The following is a 21,583-nucleotide window of genomic DNA, read 5'->3' as shown; positions in this document are numbered from 1 at the left end:
AATAAGGATAAATCCAGTATGGTCCGTGACGATCCCAGTTTGTACCTGTTGTCTTGGTGTAATTGTTAATAGCATTCCCTTTCACTCTCAGAAATTAACCTGTTTATCTGATAAATTCTGTGATTACCCTATTCATAGGTGAAATTGTATACTTATTATTCTGTCAAGTCCAGAGGCATATGATGTAAGTTGTTCCATTATTGGTGATAACTTTAATCACTTGATTAAAGAGGTGATTGCCAGATCTTTCCATTTTAAAGGTTTATTTTCTTCTTTGAAGTTAGTAGTAATCTATGGGTGATGCTTTGGGACTGTATGCTGTCTGTTTCCTAACTGCTTTTCTCTAAGTCGTTTTAGTATCATTGATGACTCTTGCCTAAACCAGTAATTAAATTGAGGATTGCAAAATGATGAAATTTTAATTTTATTATTTCTTTGACATTTGTTAGCTGGCATTCTTATGTAAAGAAGAGCTTTTACTTTCCCCCTCTTCTTTTTTCCTCTCTCTCCCCTTGCCCTTTTTCGAGATCACTGTAGTCTTAAGGATGTCTTTTTAATTCAGTATATTATAATCTATCATGATCGATCGTACTTTAGATGCCCAGATTACCTCAGGTTTTGCTGGTAGGAGCCCTTCAAGTCCTTTGTGACATGGCCTCATTAGTCTTTCTGGTTCAACAGGATGTCTCAAGTTCACTTGTACTTTTTTCCTGCCCCAGACCTAGAATTAATCATTATTCAAAGGAGCTCTGGTTCTTTTTGGTGGGGAATGATATTAGAAACCAAGATCTGGTAAATTTATTACTACTTGGATGTCATTGCTTCAGTGGTTAGAGCCAAGAAAAATAAACATATATCATGAGTTCACATGGATAGTTCCAATTCAGATGTAAAATTACAGACATTTTCTTTCCTTTGTTGTATGTTTGTATCCATTTTTCTCTTAGAATGAAAAGCTCAGTTGCTAATAATAATGGTTTAAAGAGTTGCTTTATTTGTCCAAGTAACACCGCTAGTAATATGAAGAACAGGAGGTCATATTACGTCTCTTGTTTCCTGAACCTTACTCAGTTCTTCATGCTTTCTTAGTAGTTTCTCTAAAAGCGTTGGGTTTATTTTCAGCGCTTACATGGCTTTGTTTGTGTACCATGTATGATTAGAAGGCGAGAGCACTGCACAGTTTGTGTTAGGCAGTTGCTGAAACAATTTCAACCTGGGAGAGCTTCTCCAGGCTATTGTTAAAAATGTACATCATCTGGAAAAGAAAATTTATGACATTTTTTCGAGTCTGAATTGTGTAATTAGTCCCAAGCTAAAATGAGTGACAGTACTAGATTTAATTAGCTTAATTTATATAGTTTGTACCTCTGAGGTAGCATACACGTTAGTAAGATTGCGTTGTCATTCTAATTGTGCATTGCGTGTGTGTATGTGTACGAGAAAAATAGGCAAAGAAATTGTGTGTGTGTGTGTGTGTGAGAGGGAGAGAGAGAGAGAGGGACTACAGAGCATAAGATCTGGAAAGACCTTGTTGCTGATGTTTAATAGAGAGAAGGAACCCTAAGGCCTGCTCTTTGGAATGCTGCCTGCCACATTACCTTGCATGGTTACAGCAGCAAGCTACTCCTCAGTTTGAAGATTTTTCTGAGTCATTTTTCTTTATAATTACCTTATATGGTAATTGAAAGGATCAAATGAAAGAACGTAAGTGAGAACACTTGAAAAAACTATAAAAGGAATTATCGAGGTACAATTCAAAATCTGTTTTCAGAGTGTCTGCATTTGTGCTTAAGGCTTCAAATCAGATTTGTACAAAAAATTTCTGTTATTCCTTCTCAGATCCCATAGAAAGTACCACATATTTTAATTCTCTGCTACATCAAAAATTTTAAAATAGGTTTCTTAATTCCTTCAAAATAATGAAATTAAACAGATTTCTAGAGTCAGTCGTATCTGCGTGTCCTACGTCAACCCCTGTCCCTCTGGCTCATCATTGCACCGCAGGGAATATTTGGGGCTCTGCACATATTTATAATCTCTGTATATATGAAATACCAGTTTCCAAACAAGCCAAGTTGCTTCCATGTTTGTTATAAATCATTGCCCTTAGCTTTTAAAACATTTTATCATTTGATGGGATTAAGTTTAACAAAGCAACTCTAAACCTCAGTTTAAACCCTCAAATGTAGTGGATTAGAAATTATGTTTCTGTTCTCTTATTATGAATGCTGAGGTTAAGAATCCCCTTAACAATATAAAAACATACTCTTTCGCCAAACTTTACAGAGAAATAGCTCTAGATGTTTTACTACTGTCAAAATAAAACATTTGAAGGTGGAGTGCCTAATTTAGTCATAAAACGTAAACCTACAAAGTGAAGAGCGACGTACATTCTTGAAGATTCCCATACGAAGCCTTGGAGGGATGTGATGGGGAAGGATGGTTTCTTCTTGTTCGGGAAGGATTCCAAATTATTAAAACTGGCATTGTATAGTAATTTGTTTAAAAGATTAGCCAGCTCTGTCCCTTCATTTTGACTGTATTGATAAAACGTTTAAAGGGACAGCTTTGTTCACATTGTAAGCATTGCCTAAACTATACTCAGTCTGTCAGTGCGTGTTGTCAGATACTACCTCATTGCATCCTCACACCAGCAACATAAGAATCGCTCAAGATTGTCATTCTCATTTTCCAGTTAAAGAAATTCCAGCAATAATTTTGGAGGGAAATGCCATTTGTAATTATCTGCTTTAAAGTTTTACTGCTAAAAAATTTTACTAATGTTATCTTAAAGCTGTTGATTGGCAGAAACACTAGCAAGAGAATTTTTTTAATGTATACGTTGAACTTTTGAAAATAAATATTGATTTTGTATATAATCCCATGTATTTGTATATTGGTATGTTTTAAAAGATTCTATATACTTCCAAGCAAATGTGTAAAATAGGATGGATTAGTGGTGATAAACACGAAATCTTGATTTTTATATTTAACATGTTAGAACATATTAGATGTATTATAGAGACCAATACCGTTTTAATAGTTACTCTTAGTTTATTTTTTTCTAAATTATATTGGTGATGTCAAAATCCTATGTTAAGATTTTAATTGTACTAACTACTTAGAACATTTTCAAATGCTGCCTTTACTTCTTGGTTATAATTAACATTAATACAAATAGTTCAAAGAGTTTGGTTTTTGTTGTTATAATTGTGTATCTTTGAATCAAAATTATTCAAATTGAAATATTTTCAAAATACCTGGATAGAATACTTTAAAGGCAGAATGGCTTTGGGATTTGTCCATTCATTCAGTAATGTTTCTTGAACACCTGTTCGTGAACAGGCAGTGTCCTAGATTTGAGGGATCTGAAGGAGAATGAGGCAATGTCTCTACCATCTGATTGATCACAGTGGCTATTAATTAGGGGTGTGTTCAACCGCATGAAACAGAAACCCTCTGTATCTCTTAGTATCTTAATTTTTAAAATATTATTTATTTCTTGTCATTCTCTGCTACATCTCTGAGGTAGCTTTTAGCGTAAAGTGATGTGTGACAGTAGGAAATATTGATGACTCAGAGGTCCCTAATCTGAGTCAGTGGGCCAGTTTTGATAGTGCCTTCTCCCTTCTATTTCTCATTTTAAGATAAAATGTGCTTTTAAAAAAAGTATGTCAAAATAAATATAATGTGAGTCAGAATGCTGGCCTAAGGTGCTAAAAGCATTCTGGGTCTGTATGTTGACATCTGAGTTATAAGAAGTGAGAGTGCTTTTCTGTGATTTGATGAATCATTTTCTGTTTAATGTATAGAGCAAGGCATTCTAGCTGACTGTGTCATTGAAGCTCCATAACACAGATGAGACAGAGCTAAAGAAACAGCTTTTGGAACTCTGTTCATGAAAATGTAGCCAAAAAGTGATAATCCAGAAGTAAACAGTTTCAAGGACCATTAACCTACCTATCTCTCAGTGTTTCAGAATAATGTTTTTAGTGTCAGTTTATCAAGGAAATTAAACTCTTCTGAAAATTGGTGAATTTAGTCCTGTCATGGGTCAAAATAAAAAAAGACACTGGTAAATAGAAGATGAAGATCTTAAATGTTAACTACTTTTCACCCATTGCTACAAGGCCCAAGACTTATAGGTAACCCTCATATATGAGATTTCATTCTGTATTTTATATTGCTTCTCTCTCTATATATACCCTCATGCATTTAAGAAAATATCCTATTTGGAATTGGGATTGAAGGAATTTATCTGCGCTCTTAACAAAAAGTCCTTAAGATAATCAAGAGAAATCATCATTATTGTACCACACCCTGTGGTTAAGAAGAAATAGTTATACTTTTCTTATTTGTTTTTGGCAGGGTTATTACAAGTTGAGTTGAAAACAAGAAAAACTTGCTTTTGGCGCCATCAAAAAGGAAAGCCAGATACCTTCCTTTCCACAATTGAAGCTATTTACTACTTTCTGGTAGACTACCATACTGATATATTAAAGGAGAAATACAAAGGACAGTATGACAATCTTTTATTTTTCTACTCTTTTATGTGCCAGTTGATAAAGAATGCCAAATGCTCTGGAGACAAGGAAACAAGAAAACTTATCCATTAGTTTTTAAGAAGCCATTTTTGTCATTTTATTTTGCTAAAATCATTAAACTTTTAATTGTGCTTTGTTTATTCTTAGGAAATACTCGTGTATAATGTCTGTTAGGCCACTTGATAAAATAATATTTCATTCATTTTACCTCATGTTTTTTAAAAGGAACTTATTTCTAAGGGAATTTTCAGAGACGGTGTTAACTGAAAAACTTATTTCAGAAGTTATTTGCTCAAGTTTGGCATATCTCAATTTTATTGCTGTATTTTAATATAATGTGTTATATTTATATCTATTAGATATATTAGACGTAATTAGATGTTTGTTTAAACATTCTTATCTTTCCATCTATACTCACTGCCACATTTGGAGGTCGATGGGATCAGAATCACCTTGCTGAAAATGAAGTAAGTAGTTTGCTTGAGGTTATGGCAAACATAGGCCGAACTAGAATTGTAGCTCCAATCCCTAGGACCATTTCTTTAAGTCCACACTGCCTGTGATGGACAGTTGTTGCTTTTTATATCTACTTGGCACCTTTTTTAGGGAGAAATTGCTAGCAGTCATGTGGTCCTGCCATAGGGATGAACATATGATGCAGTTTGGCAAGCAGAGTGCTCAGTGATTAATCCAGGGATGAGCATGACACAGCATCTTTTTTGGTAAGTGATATGGATGCTGTAGGAGATAGGGGTTATTTTTCAAAAAGCACTATCATGCAGTGGTTAAAAGCACAGACTCTAGAGCTAGACTACCTGAATCTAAATCTCAGCTTTTCCTTGTTCAGTTACCAGTCACACATCATTTTCTTCATCTCTAAAGAGAGGATAATATGATGGTTGCCTTACAGGATTAGTATAAGGATTAACTGAGTTAATGTATCTAAAAGGGCTTTCAACAGCAGCTGGCATACAGTAAGTGCTCTATACGTGTTTACTCTTTTTATTTTGTTTGGAATGGTAAACTAAGAGTGATATAACCCTAGAGTTGCTGGCGGCATCTATGCTGCAGATGGCAAGAGCCTGCCTTAGAATGAAACTATCAAAGGAAAGTAGAGTGGAGAGAGGAAAAGACTGAGTTTTGAAGACATGGTTTAATCACCTAATCTAGCTGCTTGTGAATGGAGCCCTGCTGTGCTGGATACCTTCAGTTTGCCCCTCTGGGTCCACCCTCCACTCTTTGCTATTCTGCTTTCTGCTCCGTGAGGTGGGTTCCCTTGCCCTCTGGTTTTGGTTGGGTTCACCAGATGAGAAGCATCAGCAGAGGATTGGAGATTGAAAGGAAAATGAAATTGTGTTATTTACTTCCCTGGCTCTGCTCCTGCCTGGTCACCATGGTTTGTCTGTGTCCCTCTTCTGAAGGCCATCCTATCAGGCACCGTTTCCAAGCAGTTATTTCAGTTACCCTCTCTGATTTCAAGTCCCTGCTGCCTCCCTTTACACCTTCTCACTTAGGGGTAGTAATGGCTCCCAGGTGTTACTAGCCCCAGGTTGGTTCATTACCCTTTGTTGGTTTCCCCGACCCCTGCCTATACATTTGTAAATAGTCTTTTTATTATACTCTTCTCAAATATCCCCATTTGAAGTTGCCCTTTATTTCTTTCTCAGACCCTCACTGATGAGTTCACCCATGTGGATGCTAGAAATACAGTACATTTCCCAAGTATATTCAATGGGACACATAACTTGTTTTATGAGAAAAACAAGTTATTTTATGAGAAAACAAGTTATTGGTGAAATTTGCTGCACATTATATTCCTCTCTTAGGGATTCAGAAAGCACAGGCATAAAAGTGCCGAAAAGACCTGAAATAAATAAACATTTGGAACTTTGTTGAAGCTAGTATTTCTTAAACTTATTTGAATGAGTAATACCTACCAAGGTCCTGTGGAAATAGGATGTTTGAAACCTTGTAATTTAGAGCAATCCCTGATTGTATATATGTGGCAACTGAGACCTAAAGAGATTAAGTGACTTGCCCAAAGGTCACACAACTAGTTAGTGGTAGAACCTGGCCTGGAATCTGGGCCTTCCTCTTTCATTCAGCAAGGTCACTATTTTATTATGCTTTTCATAAAAAAGAATGTGGATTGGATATGGTTTGAACATTAGTAGCCCGTTAGTCTTAGCCATATAAACTAATTGGCTTGCCTATTTAATAGTTATTTTACAAGAATAGAATTAAGATGGATTTCTTCGTGTTTAGAACTTTGCCCTGGGAACAGAGGAAGGCCTGAATTGATTTAAGCAGGGCCAAAGTTGGATTTCTCTGGGCTAAAATTTGGGCTCCCTTGAGCCAAAATCAGTTGCCATTTAACTGGCTCTACAAACCAGCTAAACATAACAGTTAAGAAGGAGAGGGGAAAAAAAAACAACAAGCCTATTACTTAATTGCCCCATCTCACAGCTGGAGAACCCACACACTTCATAAGAGCCCAATTTACAACTAAGGCCAGATAAAATCTCAAGTTCCCCAAAAACGTTAATAATACCTGTTAACAACAATGAATTGGCTGTACTTGTCTTGTTTTTGTTTGGTTTGATAGACTACAAAAATGGCCCTAATTCTTTACTCCTCCCTGTGTTCCTGATCCTTTTTCATGCTCCTTTATTTATTTATTTTATTATTATTGTTTTATTTATTTTTTTTGTGAGGAGGATTGTCACTGAACTAACATCTGTGCCAATCTTCCTCTATTTTGTATATGGGTCATGGCCACAGCACGGGTTGATGAGTGGTGTGTCGGTCTGTGCCCAGGATGCAAACCCACGAACCCCGAGCTGCCAAAGCAGAGCACACGAACTTAACCCCTTCACCACTGAGCCCAGCCCCCACGCTCCTTTAAAGTGCCTTTTCACTCTGATTCTGGGCCATGTGTATTTCCACAGATTTAGTGTGTTTCCACTTACTCTTGTGCTTCTCTTGTCACCCTAAGCACATACATGGCTGGGTTAACCTGCTGGAGGGTGAGACATGCATAGATCAGAGCCAAGTTACCTTGGTCACCACAGCTGAATCCTTTCTAGATTGGCTGATAGCAACCCCAGATATGTGAATGATCCCAGCCAAGATCAACAGAGCCACCTAAGTGACACCTAACTGATTGCAGATGTGCGAGCAAGGGATATCTATTATGCGACTGAAGTTTTATAGCTGTCTGTTATACAGCATTATTATGTCAATAGATATCTCATCTTTGGATACAGTATCAGACATACCTTTCTCAAGCAGCTTCTCAGATTCTTGGCCTCACTGTTTCCAGGCCACCAGCCGCTTGCTTTCCCATAGCTACCACCCTCCATAGTGAGAGACTATCAGCAAGCTTGTGTGATTCCTCTGCCTGAGGTTAACTAGCCACATGCTCAGAATCCCTGACCCATCCCAACACTTCTGGACTCTAGGAAGTACCATGCCACAGGGCTCCTCCAGTGACTGTCAGAAGGGCTAGATGATGTAGTCTGGACAAGCAGTGAAGTTAGCTGTCTGGAAAACTTAGATCAATGGACTAGAAGAAGCTGTCAGATAAAGTCCTCTCCCTTCTTCTGATGGACTGTTTTGAGGCATAGTTTTCCACCATCTTGCCCTAAGATGTACCATGTAGCTAAGCAAGTGTACTTGCCAAATGATTGGCTTTTTGTGAAACAGAAGACGAGTACTATACAGTAATTTCTCAATATACATTTACTTCCCATCATGGCTAGCGTTACTTCCTTACTTCCTCATTCTCACCAGCCTGGATTGCCCCTTCTAATAAAGTGACAGATTAATTTTTGCCTCAGGCTCTTTTTTTCTAGGGAAGCCAGGTGTTTTAGTCTGGATTTGGTGAGGAAAGCAGATTCATTACAGGTAATCCATGAATAAAGAGGTTTAATAAAGGAATTAGAATTTACCCAAATATGAGAGTTGCTGAAGGAGTAAAGGTCTGGAGGATTGCAGCAGAAGAGGATTAGAGAAACAGTCACTAACTAGTTCAACCTGAGATGCTCAAAGTGCTCATAATGTAGTTTGTAGGGACGTGTGCATTTGGAGCATATTAAGTTTCTCATTCCCTTCATCTTTTTAGTCGCTCTTTGGTGCAGCTGAGAGGCATCCCCTTAATCCCTTCGGAGGTCTTAAAAAATGAGCCTCTGGCTCTCCCTTTATTTGGTCTTTACCTTCCAGCCTGTGGTAATGGCAGTACTCTATTTGGTCTTCGTCCTAAGGCTGCATTTAATGGTCACACTTTTGATTTGGTAAAAACAATTTCATTTTCCAGCCTAGGCTCTTTATTCTCTTTCAACTCTATTTGCATACCCACCTCCTTATTTTTGAGCTTGTCTCTTTCTTATAGTACTTTATCAATTGCAGCTAATAGTAGCCAGCTTATTTCAAAATTCTGCCTCAAAATCTCACCCAGTGCCGTGAGTACATTTTCTGTCTTCCATGTTACTACAGGTGATAATTTCAGCAAATTTTTGCCTCTAAATACTGACAATTAAAAGACCCTGGTCTTTTCATTGTTTAGAATTGTTTAATTGTTTAATTGTTTTTAATTGTTTAAAAGTTTGGCTAAGCACTTAATGAACCTACAGTGAAGACCACCAGCCAAAAATCACCACCCATAAATAAGAGCCAAGTACCACTAGATACTTGGTGAAAGTCTCCAAATAGAAAAGAGGGGCCCAATAAATAAGGAGGGGGAAAATCCAGAGAAACAGACAAGCAGGGAACAAAGAAAACCTGAATATCTTTTAAAAATGGGTGGGTGGGGAAGTATATTATATTCACAAAGCAAGAATGGGATAGTATGAAAAAGAACAAGCAATAAGTGACAAAGAGGTCCTGTAAAATAAAAGTGTGATTGCTGAAATAAAAATCCAGTTTAAGATTGGAAGGCAAAATATAGCATATGAATAGAAAATTGTAAGTTCCAAATAAAGTCCAACCTTAGTTTAAAGTTGTAATTGAAATCATAGGCTGCATGTTACATTGTGTGTAATAAATACCTGTGGGGAAAGACATTTACTGACGATAGTGCTTATACTAGCCATTACCCTTTGTTCAGGAGAAAGTAGGAGATTGTTTGTATACCAGTTACCATAAATTCACAGAGCATTAGCTGGGCAAAATGAAGGTCTATTCATAACCGTATATGGAACTGAACATACACTGCATATCATCATGAAATTGAGTTTCTAGCTGGAGAAAATTCACTCACCTGTGCTGTAATGTTCACACCAGCGCTTGGCTGATTAATTTACTGTCTTTGACTTCGGTATCTTTATTCGGTAATTCTGCCACTATAACTGGAGTGAATAGTGAAAAAACAAGACTTGTTTTGCCTTTTTTTTCTAAAGATCATTTCTAAACTTAGAATGAAGTTTATTTTTTCCACTTGAGATCTCTCAGAAAGTCAAAGAAATGTAAAGGAGAAAAAAAAAGATTAAGGTCTACTCCGTGAGGTCCTTCATCTGAATAATAGGAGTTCAGAGAGAACAAGAATTGTGGGGGGAACATTTTTTTTTTAATTCCTAAAACTGAAGGACACAGGTCTTTAGAATGAAAAAATGGCACAAACTAAGGTTTATCACTAAGGAATTTCAGAACACCACAGATAGAAAATACTCAAAGTTTTCAAAGAGAAGAAACAACACATATAAAGACCAAGAATCAGGATGTCAGAGGACTTCTCTAAAACAACAGTAGAAACTAGAAGACAATGGAGTGATAACTTCAGAACTCTAAGTGAAAGCAGTTTTCTACTTGGGTTCTATTTCCAGTCATACAATCAAGTGTGAGTATAGAATAAAAACATACAAGGTCTCAAAAATTTTACCTACCATAAATCTTTCTTGAGATAAAGATACGTAGGAAGATACTGGAGGACGTTTTGTAGCAAAATGGAGGAAGAAACCAAAAGGGAGGAAGAGAGCATCAAGAAAGCAGCAAAGGGAAGTCGTAGGATTTATCCACTTATCCATTCAACAGAAATTTTGGAGTGCCTACCAGATTCTTGTCCGGGTGGTGGCTATAGCAGGCCAGGTAATAAGCGCCAAGAAGGAAAGTAAAGCAAAGTAAGGGACAGACAGTAACTGGTGCAGCAAAGGGATGCTCCTTTGAATATGGTGGCCCGGGAAAACCTCTGCGGTGTGGTAAAATTGAGCAGAGACCTGAATGAAGGGAGAGAAAGTGAGCCATGCAGACAACTAAGAGAATGGCATTCTAAGGAGAGGGAACAAGTATGTGCAGAGGCCCTGTGGCAGCAACATACTTGACATGTTTGAGAAGTAGCAAGGAAGCCAGTTTGGATCAATGTGTAGGGGGGAAAAAGTGGTAGAAGGTAAGATTATAGTGGATTAGGAATAAGGGGGCATCTTTAGTGCTTTGGAGACCATGGTAAGATGTTTGGATTTACTCTAGGTGAAATAGGAAGTCATTGGAGGATTTAAGCAAAGGGGTGACAAGATTTGACTTATACTTTAAAAGGATTATTTTGGCTCCCTTGTGAAAAATAGACTATAAGAGGGTTGGTTAGGAGTGAAGTAGGAAGATCAACTGGAAGCCTATTTCAGTAGTCCATGTGAAAGATGATTATTTGCTTGGAGAAGAGCCATCATGATAATGGGAGAGTGGTAAGGAATGGTCAGATCCTGAATATATTTTGAAGGTGGAACCAAATGTGATTTGCAAATGAGTTAGGTACTGTGGTAGACATGATGTGCTGCCTCCATCCCCCTTCCAGGAAGGACTTGCTGATTAGCTTCAGGGAGTGTGGAGAATAGAAATCCTCCAGCTATCAGCATTTCATCTGCGGCAGTCATAGAAACTTCATTTGAGGTCACATCCTCCATAGATCTGAGTACTGAGCACAGTGAAGGTTTAAAGACCTTGCCATTTCAGCCTAATTCGTCACGTTATGTCAGGCAAAACTTGCTCCAGAGCTTCCTCCAGCGTAACTTGACCTCATCTGCCCCATCCTGCTTCCTCCCCTTCCCTTGACAGCTATTGTTCTCTAATAAACATCTTGCACCCCAGACTCCATCTCAGCATCTCCTTTCGGAAAACTCAACGTGTGACAGTACCAGGAGTAGTTTGAGCTGCTAATGGGGACCCCAGGACTTGTGGTACATGGAACACACGGAACCCCTAGTCTAAGGTGGCAGCTTTCACTAGTGATAAAATGAGAGGGTTTACTTGTGGAAGAGAATGAACTAGTGGGTGCAGTGTATCAGGTATTTGAGACAAATCGAGGAACTAGTAGATGTAAGGATAACAGAATTGGATGACTAAGTGCCACTGATGCTCTGCAGAAAGAGGGCCTCTTTGGTTGCATACAAAACTCATCCAGAACTGAATAGTCTGAGTGGCTGAACTGGTAATTGTCCTATGAGAAGAAATATTGGAATATCAGCCACAGTAAGTGTGGAGTAGAAGCATGTTGATGGACATACTGGCGCCGAATGTGGGTATGAACTGTGAAGGTTTTTGTATCGCATGTACTGCCCACCAGTTGGCATCCACTACTGAAGAGGCATTGAACAATAAAGACTGAATAAACTGTCCAGGTGACATCGTCTATCCTGCTTTGGTCATTGGCCAACCAGGGTGGCACAATGGGCACATGGATTGTCCGCTGTGGAGAGGATGAAGACTGAGCATGAGCAACAGCATGATTCCACTGATCAAGGCTGATTTAGGTCTTGCTGCTGCTGAATGCCCAACCTGCCAGCAATAGAGAGCAACACTGAGCTCCCAATATGATACCATTCCTTGAGACCAAATGTCAAGTTGACTACATTAGCCCCCTTCCATCCTGGAGGGACCAGCAGTTCCTTATCACAGAAATAGATACATATTCTAGATATGGGTTTGCTTTTCGTACTCACAGAGCCTCATCCAGTACCACCATCTGAGTGCTTATGTAACGTTAGATTCAGTAGCATGGGATCCCACATAAAGTCACATCAAACCAGGGAACCTGTTTTACAGAAAAGGAAGTGTAAGAGTGGACCCATATCCACAGGATCCACTGATAATATCACATACCTCACCACCCAGAAACTGCTAGTCTGAGAGAGCATTGAAACAACCTGCTGAAGGAATAGCTAAACATCAGTTGAGAGGCTGTGCCCTGCAAGGAAGGGGGGCCATACTCCAAGATGTGTTATATGCATTGGATCAAAAGCCTTTATATGGCACTGTGCCCCAATACAAAAAATATGGGTCTGGGAACCAAGAGACGAAAGCAGAAGTACCCCCGCCCCTTATCATCACTTCTAATGACCATTATGGTACTTTATGCTTTCTATCTTCACAACTCTGAGCTCTACATAGTGAGAGGTCTTGGTCCCTAAAGGGGACACACTTTTGCCAAGAAATATAGCAAAAATTCCATTGAAATACAAGCTGCAGCTGCCACCTGGATTCTCTGGTTTCCCGTATTCAGAGACCAGCTGGCAAGAAAAGGAGTCCCCATCTTGCCAGGGATGATTGACTCTGATCATCAGGAGGAGGTAGGGATGCTGGTACACAACAGAGGCCGGAGGGAATGTGTGGAGCCCAAGTGATACCCTCACCAAATTGTGACTATAATGAATAGATATAGCAACCCCACCCTGAAAAAGGCATGATGGCAGAAACTCAGACCCCTCAGAGAATAAGAGTCTGGGTTACAGCACCAAGTAAGCCACCAAGGGCAGCAGAGGTAGTAGCAGAGGGTGAGAAAATCTAGAAATGGTGGAGGAGGGGGGAGATGATGAGTATTGATTGTATTCCTGAGTCTGACTGCAGCAGCAGGGGCTGTGGTTTGTCCCACTAACCTTCATCTTCTAAGTTCCCCTGAGGAAAAGAGGTCCCTTCAATCCTGTAGGAACCGCCGCCTAACAATATCTGGAGAAATAGGCCTAAGTGGAGCAAGGGGTGGATTGTGGTAAGAAAAGAGATATGCCCAGATTCACTTCCAAGAAAGAACTTGCTGCCTGGCTGCAAGGAATGAGGTCAGCAATCTCCAGCTGTCAGCTTCTTCAGAGTCTGCATCAACTTCAGAGAACTGCTTTGCTTGAGGTTATGTCCTTCCCACATCTGGTGACTGAGTGAGGTCAGCTGAATGCAGCTGCAGAAGTGACTCTAGCACATATGGGGAGGAAAAGAGCTGAGCAGTCAAAACAGAATCGCGTGAAATAATAAATCATCATTTCAAAACACTACATTTTGGAGTGGTTTGTTGTTCAGCAGTAGATACAGAAATTGGTGTCAGGTGTGGGGTGTTGCCATAACAAAAAGCTGAAACATGGTCTTGGCTTTAGGACTAGGTGGCAGGTGGAGGTTGGAAGAGTGTCAAGAATATGGTTAGTAGAGGCTGAAAAGGCAGTATGATTGGCCCTCCCAAAGATGTCCACATCTTAATCCCCAGAACCTATGAATGTGTTGCCTTATGTGGTATACATAAGGGACTTTGTAAATAAGATTAAGGATCTTGTGATGTAGAGATTATCCTGGATTACCCAGGTGGGCCCAATATAAGCATAAGCGTCCTTAAAGTAGAAGAGGGATACAGAAGAGGAGGTCAGAGGGATGCGAAATGAGTACTTGACCCACTGTTGCTGGCTTTGCAGATGGATGAAGGGAACCACAAGCCAAGGAATGTAGGCGGCCTCTAGACGCTAGAAAAGGCAAGAAAACAGATTCCCCTCCGAAGCCTCCAGAAAGGAATACAGTTCAGCCAACACTTTGATTTTACTCCCGTGAGATCCATGTTGGACTTCTAACCTACAGAACTATATAATCATAAATTTGTGTTGGTTCACCCTGCTAAATTTGTGGTGCTTTGTTATAGAAGCAAGAGAAAAATTATACAGGTGGCTAGGAGGCTATTAGCCAAGGCTTGAGGAATAGTGAACAAACTAGTAGAGGACGGAAAGGCAGTAAGGAAATTATTAAGTGCTGGAAAATGTAGGAGCTGAGTTATGTGGTAATGGAATGCTTGACGATACTTTTGCCTGCCATAACATAGAAGATAGAAAATGAACCTTATAAGTTTATAGATCTCTTGAGATTTCCAGGCGGGGTAATGAAAGTACCAATTAACTTTTTATGGCTACTGATGATAATGTACAAGAAGAGAGAATTGAGCTAAAGAAGGAACTGTTCAATTTTAAACAAGATTTTAGAGGAAATATTTCCAACCCAGAACTTGTCGTTTCTTATGGAAAGGGGTTGGAGGGTGGAGCCAAAATCCCAGAGTGAGGAACCAAGAAGCAAGGTGAGCTACAGATTAGGAAATCACCAGAGAGGGATGAACTGAACCACGACAAGGACTGTCCCTTGCCTTCAGTGTAAGGGCCCTGACAAAAATTTTAGTTTTGTGTCTCCTGTTTCCCTGACACCCTCTTTGATTGGGAGTGTCTGTGTTTTTTCTATCCTAGAAAACTTGGAGTGAGAGAAGCCACTCCCAAGCAGCTGCACCTGAGGAACAATGCCTGAGGAATTTTACCCGTATCTAGATCTGATTTAAACAATAAGATACTGATCTTAAACTTATGCCATAGTAGGATGAGACTTTCAGGGTACAGAGTGAGTATATTTTTGCATGTGGGTGGGACAAGAATTGTGGCCAGAGGGTAGACTGTGATAGAGTCTTTAAGGATGAGCCCCAAACAATTCCTCCCCTCCCGCTACAAGCATACCACTCCTCCCTTCAAGGGTGAAATCCATTTTCCTTCCCCTTCAATCTGGCCTGGCCTTGTAACTTACTTTGACTAATAAAATGTGGTGAAAGAAAAGCCTGACAGATTTTGCTTTCGTGCTTTTGGATTCTTGAGCCGTCATGTTAGAATTCAGGCTATCCTGCTGGAGAGAGGGACCATGTAGAGAATCCCCAGAGACACCACATGGAGACAAAGGCCATATAGGGAAGAACTGAGATACCCCAGTCAATAGCATCAAGGTCCCAGACAAGTGAGAGAAGCCTCCTTGAACCTTCTAGCTCAGCTTAGCCATCATATGGTTGCAGCCACATGAGTGATTCTAGCTGATACCCTTTGAAGCAGAAGAACCACCAGTCAATCCACAGAAACATGAGGAATTTAAAAACAGATTGGTGGTTACCAGAGGAGAAGGGGGTGGGGGCAGGGCGAAAGGGGTAAAGAAGCACATATGTATGGTGACAGACAGAGGTTAGACTTCTGGTGGTGAACATGATACAGTCTATACAGAAGCTCAGTGTACACCTGAAATTGAGTGTACAATGTTATAAACAATGGTGACCTCGATAAAATAGAAAAAAAGTAATACAAAGAAAAAATATGCCTCCAGCAAATAAATAAATAAGTAAAAATCATTGTTTTAAGCCATTAAGTTTTGAGATGGTTTCTTACCTAGCAACAGGTAATTGATATAGTGATCTTAGAGGCAGGGTTAATAGAAAAGACCTGCAGAGCTGGGGGCCTAGACGTCTCTTTTTATTTTGAATTGCCTGTGTGTTTCAGTCAACTATTTTCTTAAAATCTTTGTGAGCCTTCTATCACAAATCAGTGTACCTCATTAGACCAAAGCCACTTGTATAGACAGACCCCCTTTACCTTGGGCTGAGAATCAGGGTGCTTTAGGAAATACCCATAATACTGTCTAGCCCACAGGGCCTATGAGGTGTTGCTTGACATCATTCTAACATCTTAAAAGGTCTTACAGCCTCTGATTTATCATACCTCTGAGACCATATTTTACTGTTGGCACACTAGATTTCTGTCTTCGCCCTGAGACCATTTATGACATTGAGAATATTTTGCTGGCTGGTAAATTTGGGAATAAAAAATGGTAGAGAGTACTTCAGAGACTAATCTAGATGTACTGTGAGTTTATAGGAGGATATGACATCTACAGGTTCTGTCTTCCTTTCTAGACTCATCATGAAAAGCTTTGAAAAGTTAATAATAAATTTTAAAATTTGAATAAAAGTTAAACTTGCAGATAATATCTATTTTGTTATTAAGTATATTATAAACATTTATATTAATGAACTATAGTACAATCATAACAAGCATCCGTGAACATTTAACAAACAACTGTTAATTTCTGAAGCAGAAAGGAACATTAGTAAAAGTTCAGGTTATACTTTTAAAGTGAAAGCTAATTATTTATTAGCTTAAGAAATACTTTACGTTTGATTTCCTATATGGAAATATTGATTCCACCTAGTTGTCTGCTGGAAATTAAAAATAATTCAAATACTTATAAGAGAATATTTGCCTTATTTACTCTTGAACACTAATAACAATATTTACAATCTTATCAAGGGCAGTGCTTTCTATTAACAAATATATGTCCTTGGCAATGTTGCAAATAGAATCTAAATTACTGAATAAATTTTCTAATTGTTGATGACTGCTTTTTGTTTTTTAATTGATTGTATATTTTGGAATTTTGTAACTACCCTGAATCTGAGAAATAAATTGCTTTGTTAATTTTCAGGGCTTTTTAAATCTAAGTAAAATGGATTCTAAATATTGTGGAATAAAAACAATTCTAGATTTCTTCCATTCTCAGAGATTACCTAATCTTCTTTTATCACTTATTATAGAGGATTTTTTTCACAGTGATGTATTATTAAATCTTTACTATTGTAATCTTTTTTCTCTTCCAATTTCTCAAGGAAGTGTACCACAAACATCTTAGGAAACTCTAGAGAACTTTTAAACTTTAACGCACAGTAAGTTTTATTTTAAAGCACTTTGGAAGGAAGGAAGGAGGGAAATGTACTGACTGAACCAAGGTGGCCTAATATTTTATAAGCTTAGGAGAAAAAATTCCTTTTTTCCCTCCAAGACACATTTCCCTGAAAACGTGTTTTTTTGTATTTAAAAAATAGAAATCTTTGTTACTTTTGGAAAATACTTTTATAAAGGTAAAAATGTTTTCCAAATTTAAGTCTGGACATCTCAATTTATTTTAACATTGAGAGTTAAGAAGCTATTCCAAAAGTACATTAATTTTACTTCTCAGATGAAATCAATGTAGAAATATTTAAAGTTGGAACATGGTGCCTTTGGAAGTCCAAGCTATTCTGCTGGAGATGTGGCAAGACCTTGGAGGCACTCCATGGAAAGAAGGGCTACATAGGGAATAACTGAAGCACCCCAGTCAATAGCACCAAAGCCCCAGGCAAGTGAGAGAGACCTTCCTAAACGTTTTAGCTCAGCTTAGCCACCAGCTGAATGCAGCCACAACAGCAAACCCAGCTAATATCACTTGAAGCAGCTATAGAAAATAGTTGATCTGGATGTCACATAACCTCTATCTTAAGCAACCAGGTGGTTGACTGAATTTTTTTGATTATCTTTTCCATGATTCTGTTGTACTATGAAAGTGGCTGGACTTAGCCTTTATTTGACAAGAAAACTGAAGGTATGCCAATCATTACTTTCCCCCCCAAGGTTGCTGACATTAGGTCTTTAAATTTAATGTGCATATTAAAAATAATGAGTAACATATTCCTCATTGAAGTGGGCTTGCAAAATGTTAAAAATAACCTTTCTATATGCACTTATTAGTAATAATAAGAAATATTTGGTATTTCAAATTTCAGTGCCCTAAAAAGCCTGGCGTAGTATATATATCATTCTATATATAAGGTTTTAATTATGGCTTTAATTATGGTTTTAATTATGGTAAACAACTGATTGTAATTATATGACAACCAGTCAGAGTCTTTTAGAGGCAGTGATTTTGGATAAACAGCTGCTCCTTTTTCTACCCACCTATATTAAGACCTTTTTTCCAGGTGCAATGGATTGAATGCTACCCGCCCCCCATTTCTCCCACCCCTCAACCCCGAGCCCTGCCCCAATTCAAATGTTGAAATACTAATCCTCAGTGTGATGGTATGGAAGTGGGGGCCTCTGGGAGGTGATTACATCATGAAAGTGGACCCCTCATGAATGTGTCTAGTGCCTTTATAAGAAAAGAAACCAGAGCGATAATCTCTCCTTATATTGGTCAGAACTATTCCAGATACACACCCCAAACTAATCATTGTCAAGGGCTGCCCTATCAGTATTTGCCTTTTAACTGGATTGACTTCCTTGAAGGGATACATATCTGAATGAAGCCACATTTTTTTTTTTTAAACAAAGAGGGAAGGAGGAAGGGGATGGTTGTTGGGCAGACTAATATTTTTTCAAACTTCAGGTCACAACCCATTAGAGGATCATAAAATCAATTTAGTGTAATGTAACTGACATTTTGAAAAATTAAATAAAATGGAATAAAATAAAATAGAAATAAGCTCATCATACTTAGTAGGTACCAACATGATTTGTGAAACTTACATTTGAGTTATGTGTGTGTACATCCAGTCATGATGTAAAATGAACCTCTTAGCATTGGTCAAAGTCAAAGAGTTTGAAAGCCAGTTGAGTAGACAGCCAGCTGTGTCTGCTGTAGGCAATCCCCACTGTTCTTCTGAAAATTAGTTAAGGGAATAGCTGCATTCAATGATCGTTCCCTACAAGACATGATGAGGCTTAGCAGATAAAAGAGATCTAAGAGTAAAATCTGTCTAAAATACGTGAACTATCTAAAATACGTGGACTTATGTAATTATTTAAGAAAAAACTAGATAATAATAAAATCTAATAAGAAAATGCCATCTAATGAGAGATTATACACCCAGAATTTTACATATTATCTCTTTTAATTTTCTCAATATCCCAAGGTTCCATATTATTCTCATTTTAAGATTAGAAAAAACAGCCAGACGAATCTCAAAGAGGTTAAGTAATTTGATGAAACTCACATAGCAAATAAGTGAGAGAACTTGGATTTAAAATTACATCTTTCTGATTTAAAAAGGTTCAAGCTTATTGATTACATTAATCTATCTCCCCAGTGCTCAAATGCCTCCAAACAATTTATCATTGTAGCAGCAGTTTTATTCTACGGAATAATGACAGTGTTAATTTAAAACCATTCTAAAATTATGCAAGCAAAACAACCACATAAAATATTGAATATCTGATAAAGAAAGGAAATAAAAAAACATAGATTTCAAAGTAATTAAGGCTATTCTGTTGATGATTTCAAAGTGAGTCATTGATCATCTTCCTTATTTTTAGTTGACATTTTCCAATCAGTGCAAGAATAATGACATACTCTATTTTATTCAGATCTAGGCGTATGATGCAGCCAATTTTCTGATTACAGACCATTGGCCAAGTAAGTATTTGTGTTGATATAAAAAGAAATTTTGCCTTAACTACAAATTTTAGACATAAAGTAGAAGTTTTCTTATGTCAGGAAATGAGCTGGTTATATATTTAGAACTTTTGAAAGCTCTTATTTCATTTTTTTTACATGTATAGATTTGGAGCCCATTTGTCTGCATGAACAGTTGGATACAAATAGTTTTATTACTGAGTGCTTTAAAATGAAGAATGTTTCCCTCTTGGTGCCTCAAAGAAAGAGCTTAATACTGGCAAACTTTCCCTGTTTTACCTACTAAAATAGAACATGTGCTACAGCTATTAGAAAGAACTGCAGTTTTATGAATATAATAAAACAAAAAAGTAAAATCAATCACAAATAACCATTAAGTATGTTTTTACCTCACCAAAGATGTAGTCCTGTCTGACTGGAAATCCTGTGGTTTCACATTCTAAAGTGAGAGTTGGATGTACAATGATAATATTGGGAGTCTGATCTTTTGCCATTATCAGCAATGTTAATCTTGAGAATTTTTCCTCTTCATTTGTGTTGAAAGATTAATAAATTCAGCATAATTAAGATCACTAAGATGATGCAAATATGATTTTTAATTTTTCTAATACATGTTAATTGACTCAAGTGTACAGAGTATGTTACATATAACAGAGTTACAAGAAGCTAACATTCTACTAGAAGCTTACCTTCCAAGAAGGATACAATGCCCATTTAAATACCACAGCTACAGAGAATTCAGTCATTCTTAAGGTAGATTGTTTAAGAGAATGTGTTAAGCCCATTTGGCTGCTTCTAGCTATCTAGCTTATTCTCAGCAGCTACTGTCCATGAGCAATTGTTATACTTCCAAGGATATCAGACCACGTTAATAACACCCAGAAGAACATATTTTGAAAAACAAGTTTATTAAAAAACAAAAATTGAATACATTTGAAAGTCAAATTGCACTTATTCATTCAACAAATATTTATTGAGCATCCGCTGTATATCAGATATATCCACTATGTTTGTGACAGTTTTAAAATTTTGGTTTCCAAATGCTCATTGCTAGTATTTAGAAATGTGATTTTATATATTGGCCTTGTATGCTGTGAATTTGCTAAACTCACTTATTAATTATGTGAGTTTTTTTTTTTTAAGGTTTCTTGGGATTTTCTACATAGACAATCACATCATCTATGAATAGAGGCTGTTTTGTTTCTTCCTTTCCAGTAAGTATGCCTTTTGTTTCTTTTTCTTGCTTATAATTGAGTTGGCCAGGACTTCCAGTATAATGTTGGACAGAAGTGTGAGAGCAGACATTGTTTCCTTGTTCCCAGTGTTAGGACGGAAGAATTCAAACCTTCACCGTTAAGTATAATGTTAGCTGTAGGTCGTGTGCACATGTGTATGTGCATGTGTGCACATGTTACCCATTATGAGGTTAAGGAAGTTCCTTTCTGTTCATAGTTTAAGAGGTTTTTTTTAATATATTGAATGGAACTTGAACATTATCAAATGACTTTTTTGGGTCTATGAGGTTTTTCTTCTTTAGTCTGTTTTAATGGTGAAATACATTTTTCTAATTGTATTTTCTAAGGTTGCACAAGCCTTGGACGAGGCTATTCCGAGGATAGACTCCTCTTGGTTGTGATGTATTGTCCTTTTTACATATTGCTAAATTTGATTTACTAATATTTTGTTGAGAGTTTTTGCATCTCTCTTTGTAGGCTATATTAGTACATAGTTTTTTTGTTCTGTCTTTCTCTAGTTTTGGTATCAGGGTAATACTGGCCTCCTAAAATAAA

The 21,583-nt window shown here is 37.7% G+C and overlaps 1 protein-coding gene across 3 annotated transcripts in view; it reads left to right on the top strand.

Annotated features, from left to right (window-relative positions):
* The window catches only part of DTWD1 (DTW domain containing 1), a 32,852-nt gene extending 11,845 nt beyond the window's left edge, over positions 1-21,007 (top strand). For 2 of the 3 annotated variants that reach the window (XM_070501876.1, XM_044764924.2), the window contains exons 5-8: positions 4,369-5,011; positions 15,008-15,155; positions 19,745-19,793; positions 20,937-21,007. In XM_070501876.1, the coding sequence (XP_070357977.1) occupies positions 4,369-4,616 (248 nt within the window). In that variant the 3' untranslated portion in view covers positions 4,617-5,011; positions 15,008-15,155; positions 19,745-19,793; positions 20,937-21,007. The remainder of the gene's footprint in view (positions 1-4,368; positions 5,012-15,007; positions 15,156-19,744; positions 19,794-20,936) is intronic. The other variant, XM_014852757.3, reaches the window with a different exon arrangement.
* Positions 21,008-21,583: the final 576 nt, after the last annotated feature.

This window comes from Equus asinus, chromosome 2 (genome assembly GCF_041296235.1).
Source record: "Equus asinus isolate D_3611 breed Donkey chromosome 2, EquAss-T2T_v2, whole genome shotgun sequence".
Lineage (NCBI taxonomy): Eukaryota > Metazoa > Chordata > Mammalia > Perissodactyla > Equidae > Equus > Equus asinus.
The sequence above is the reverse complement of the archived record's forward strand: the minus strand, read 5'-3'. Positions and strand labels throughout refer to the sequence as shown.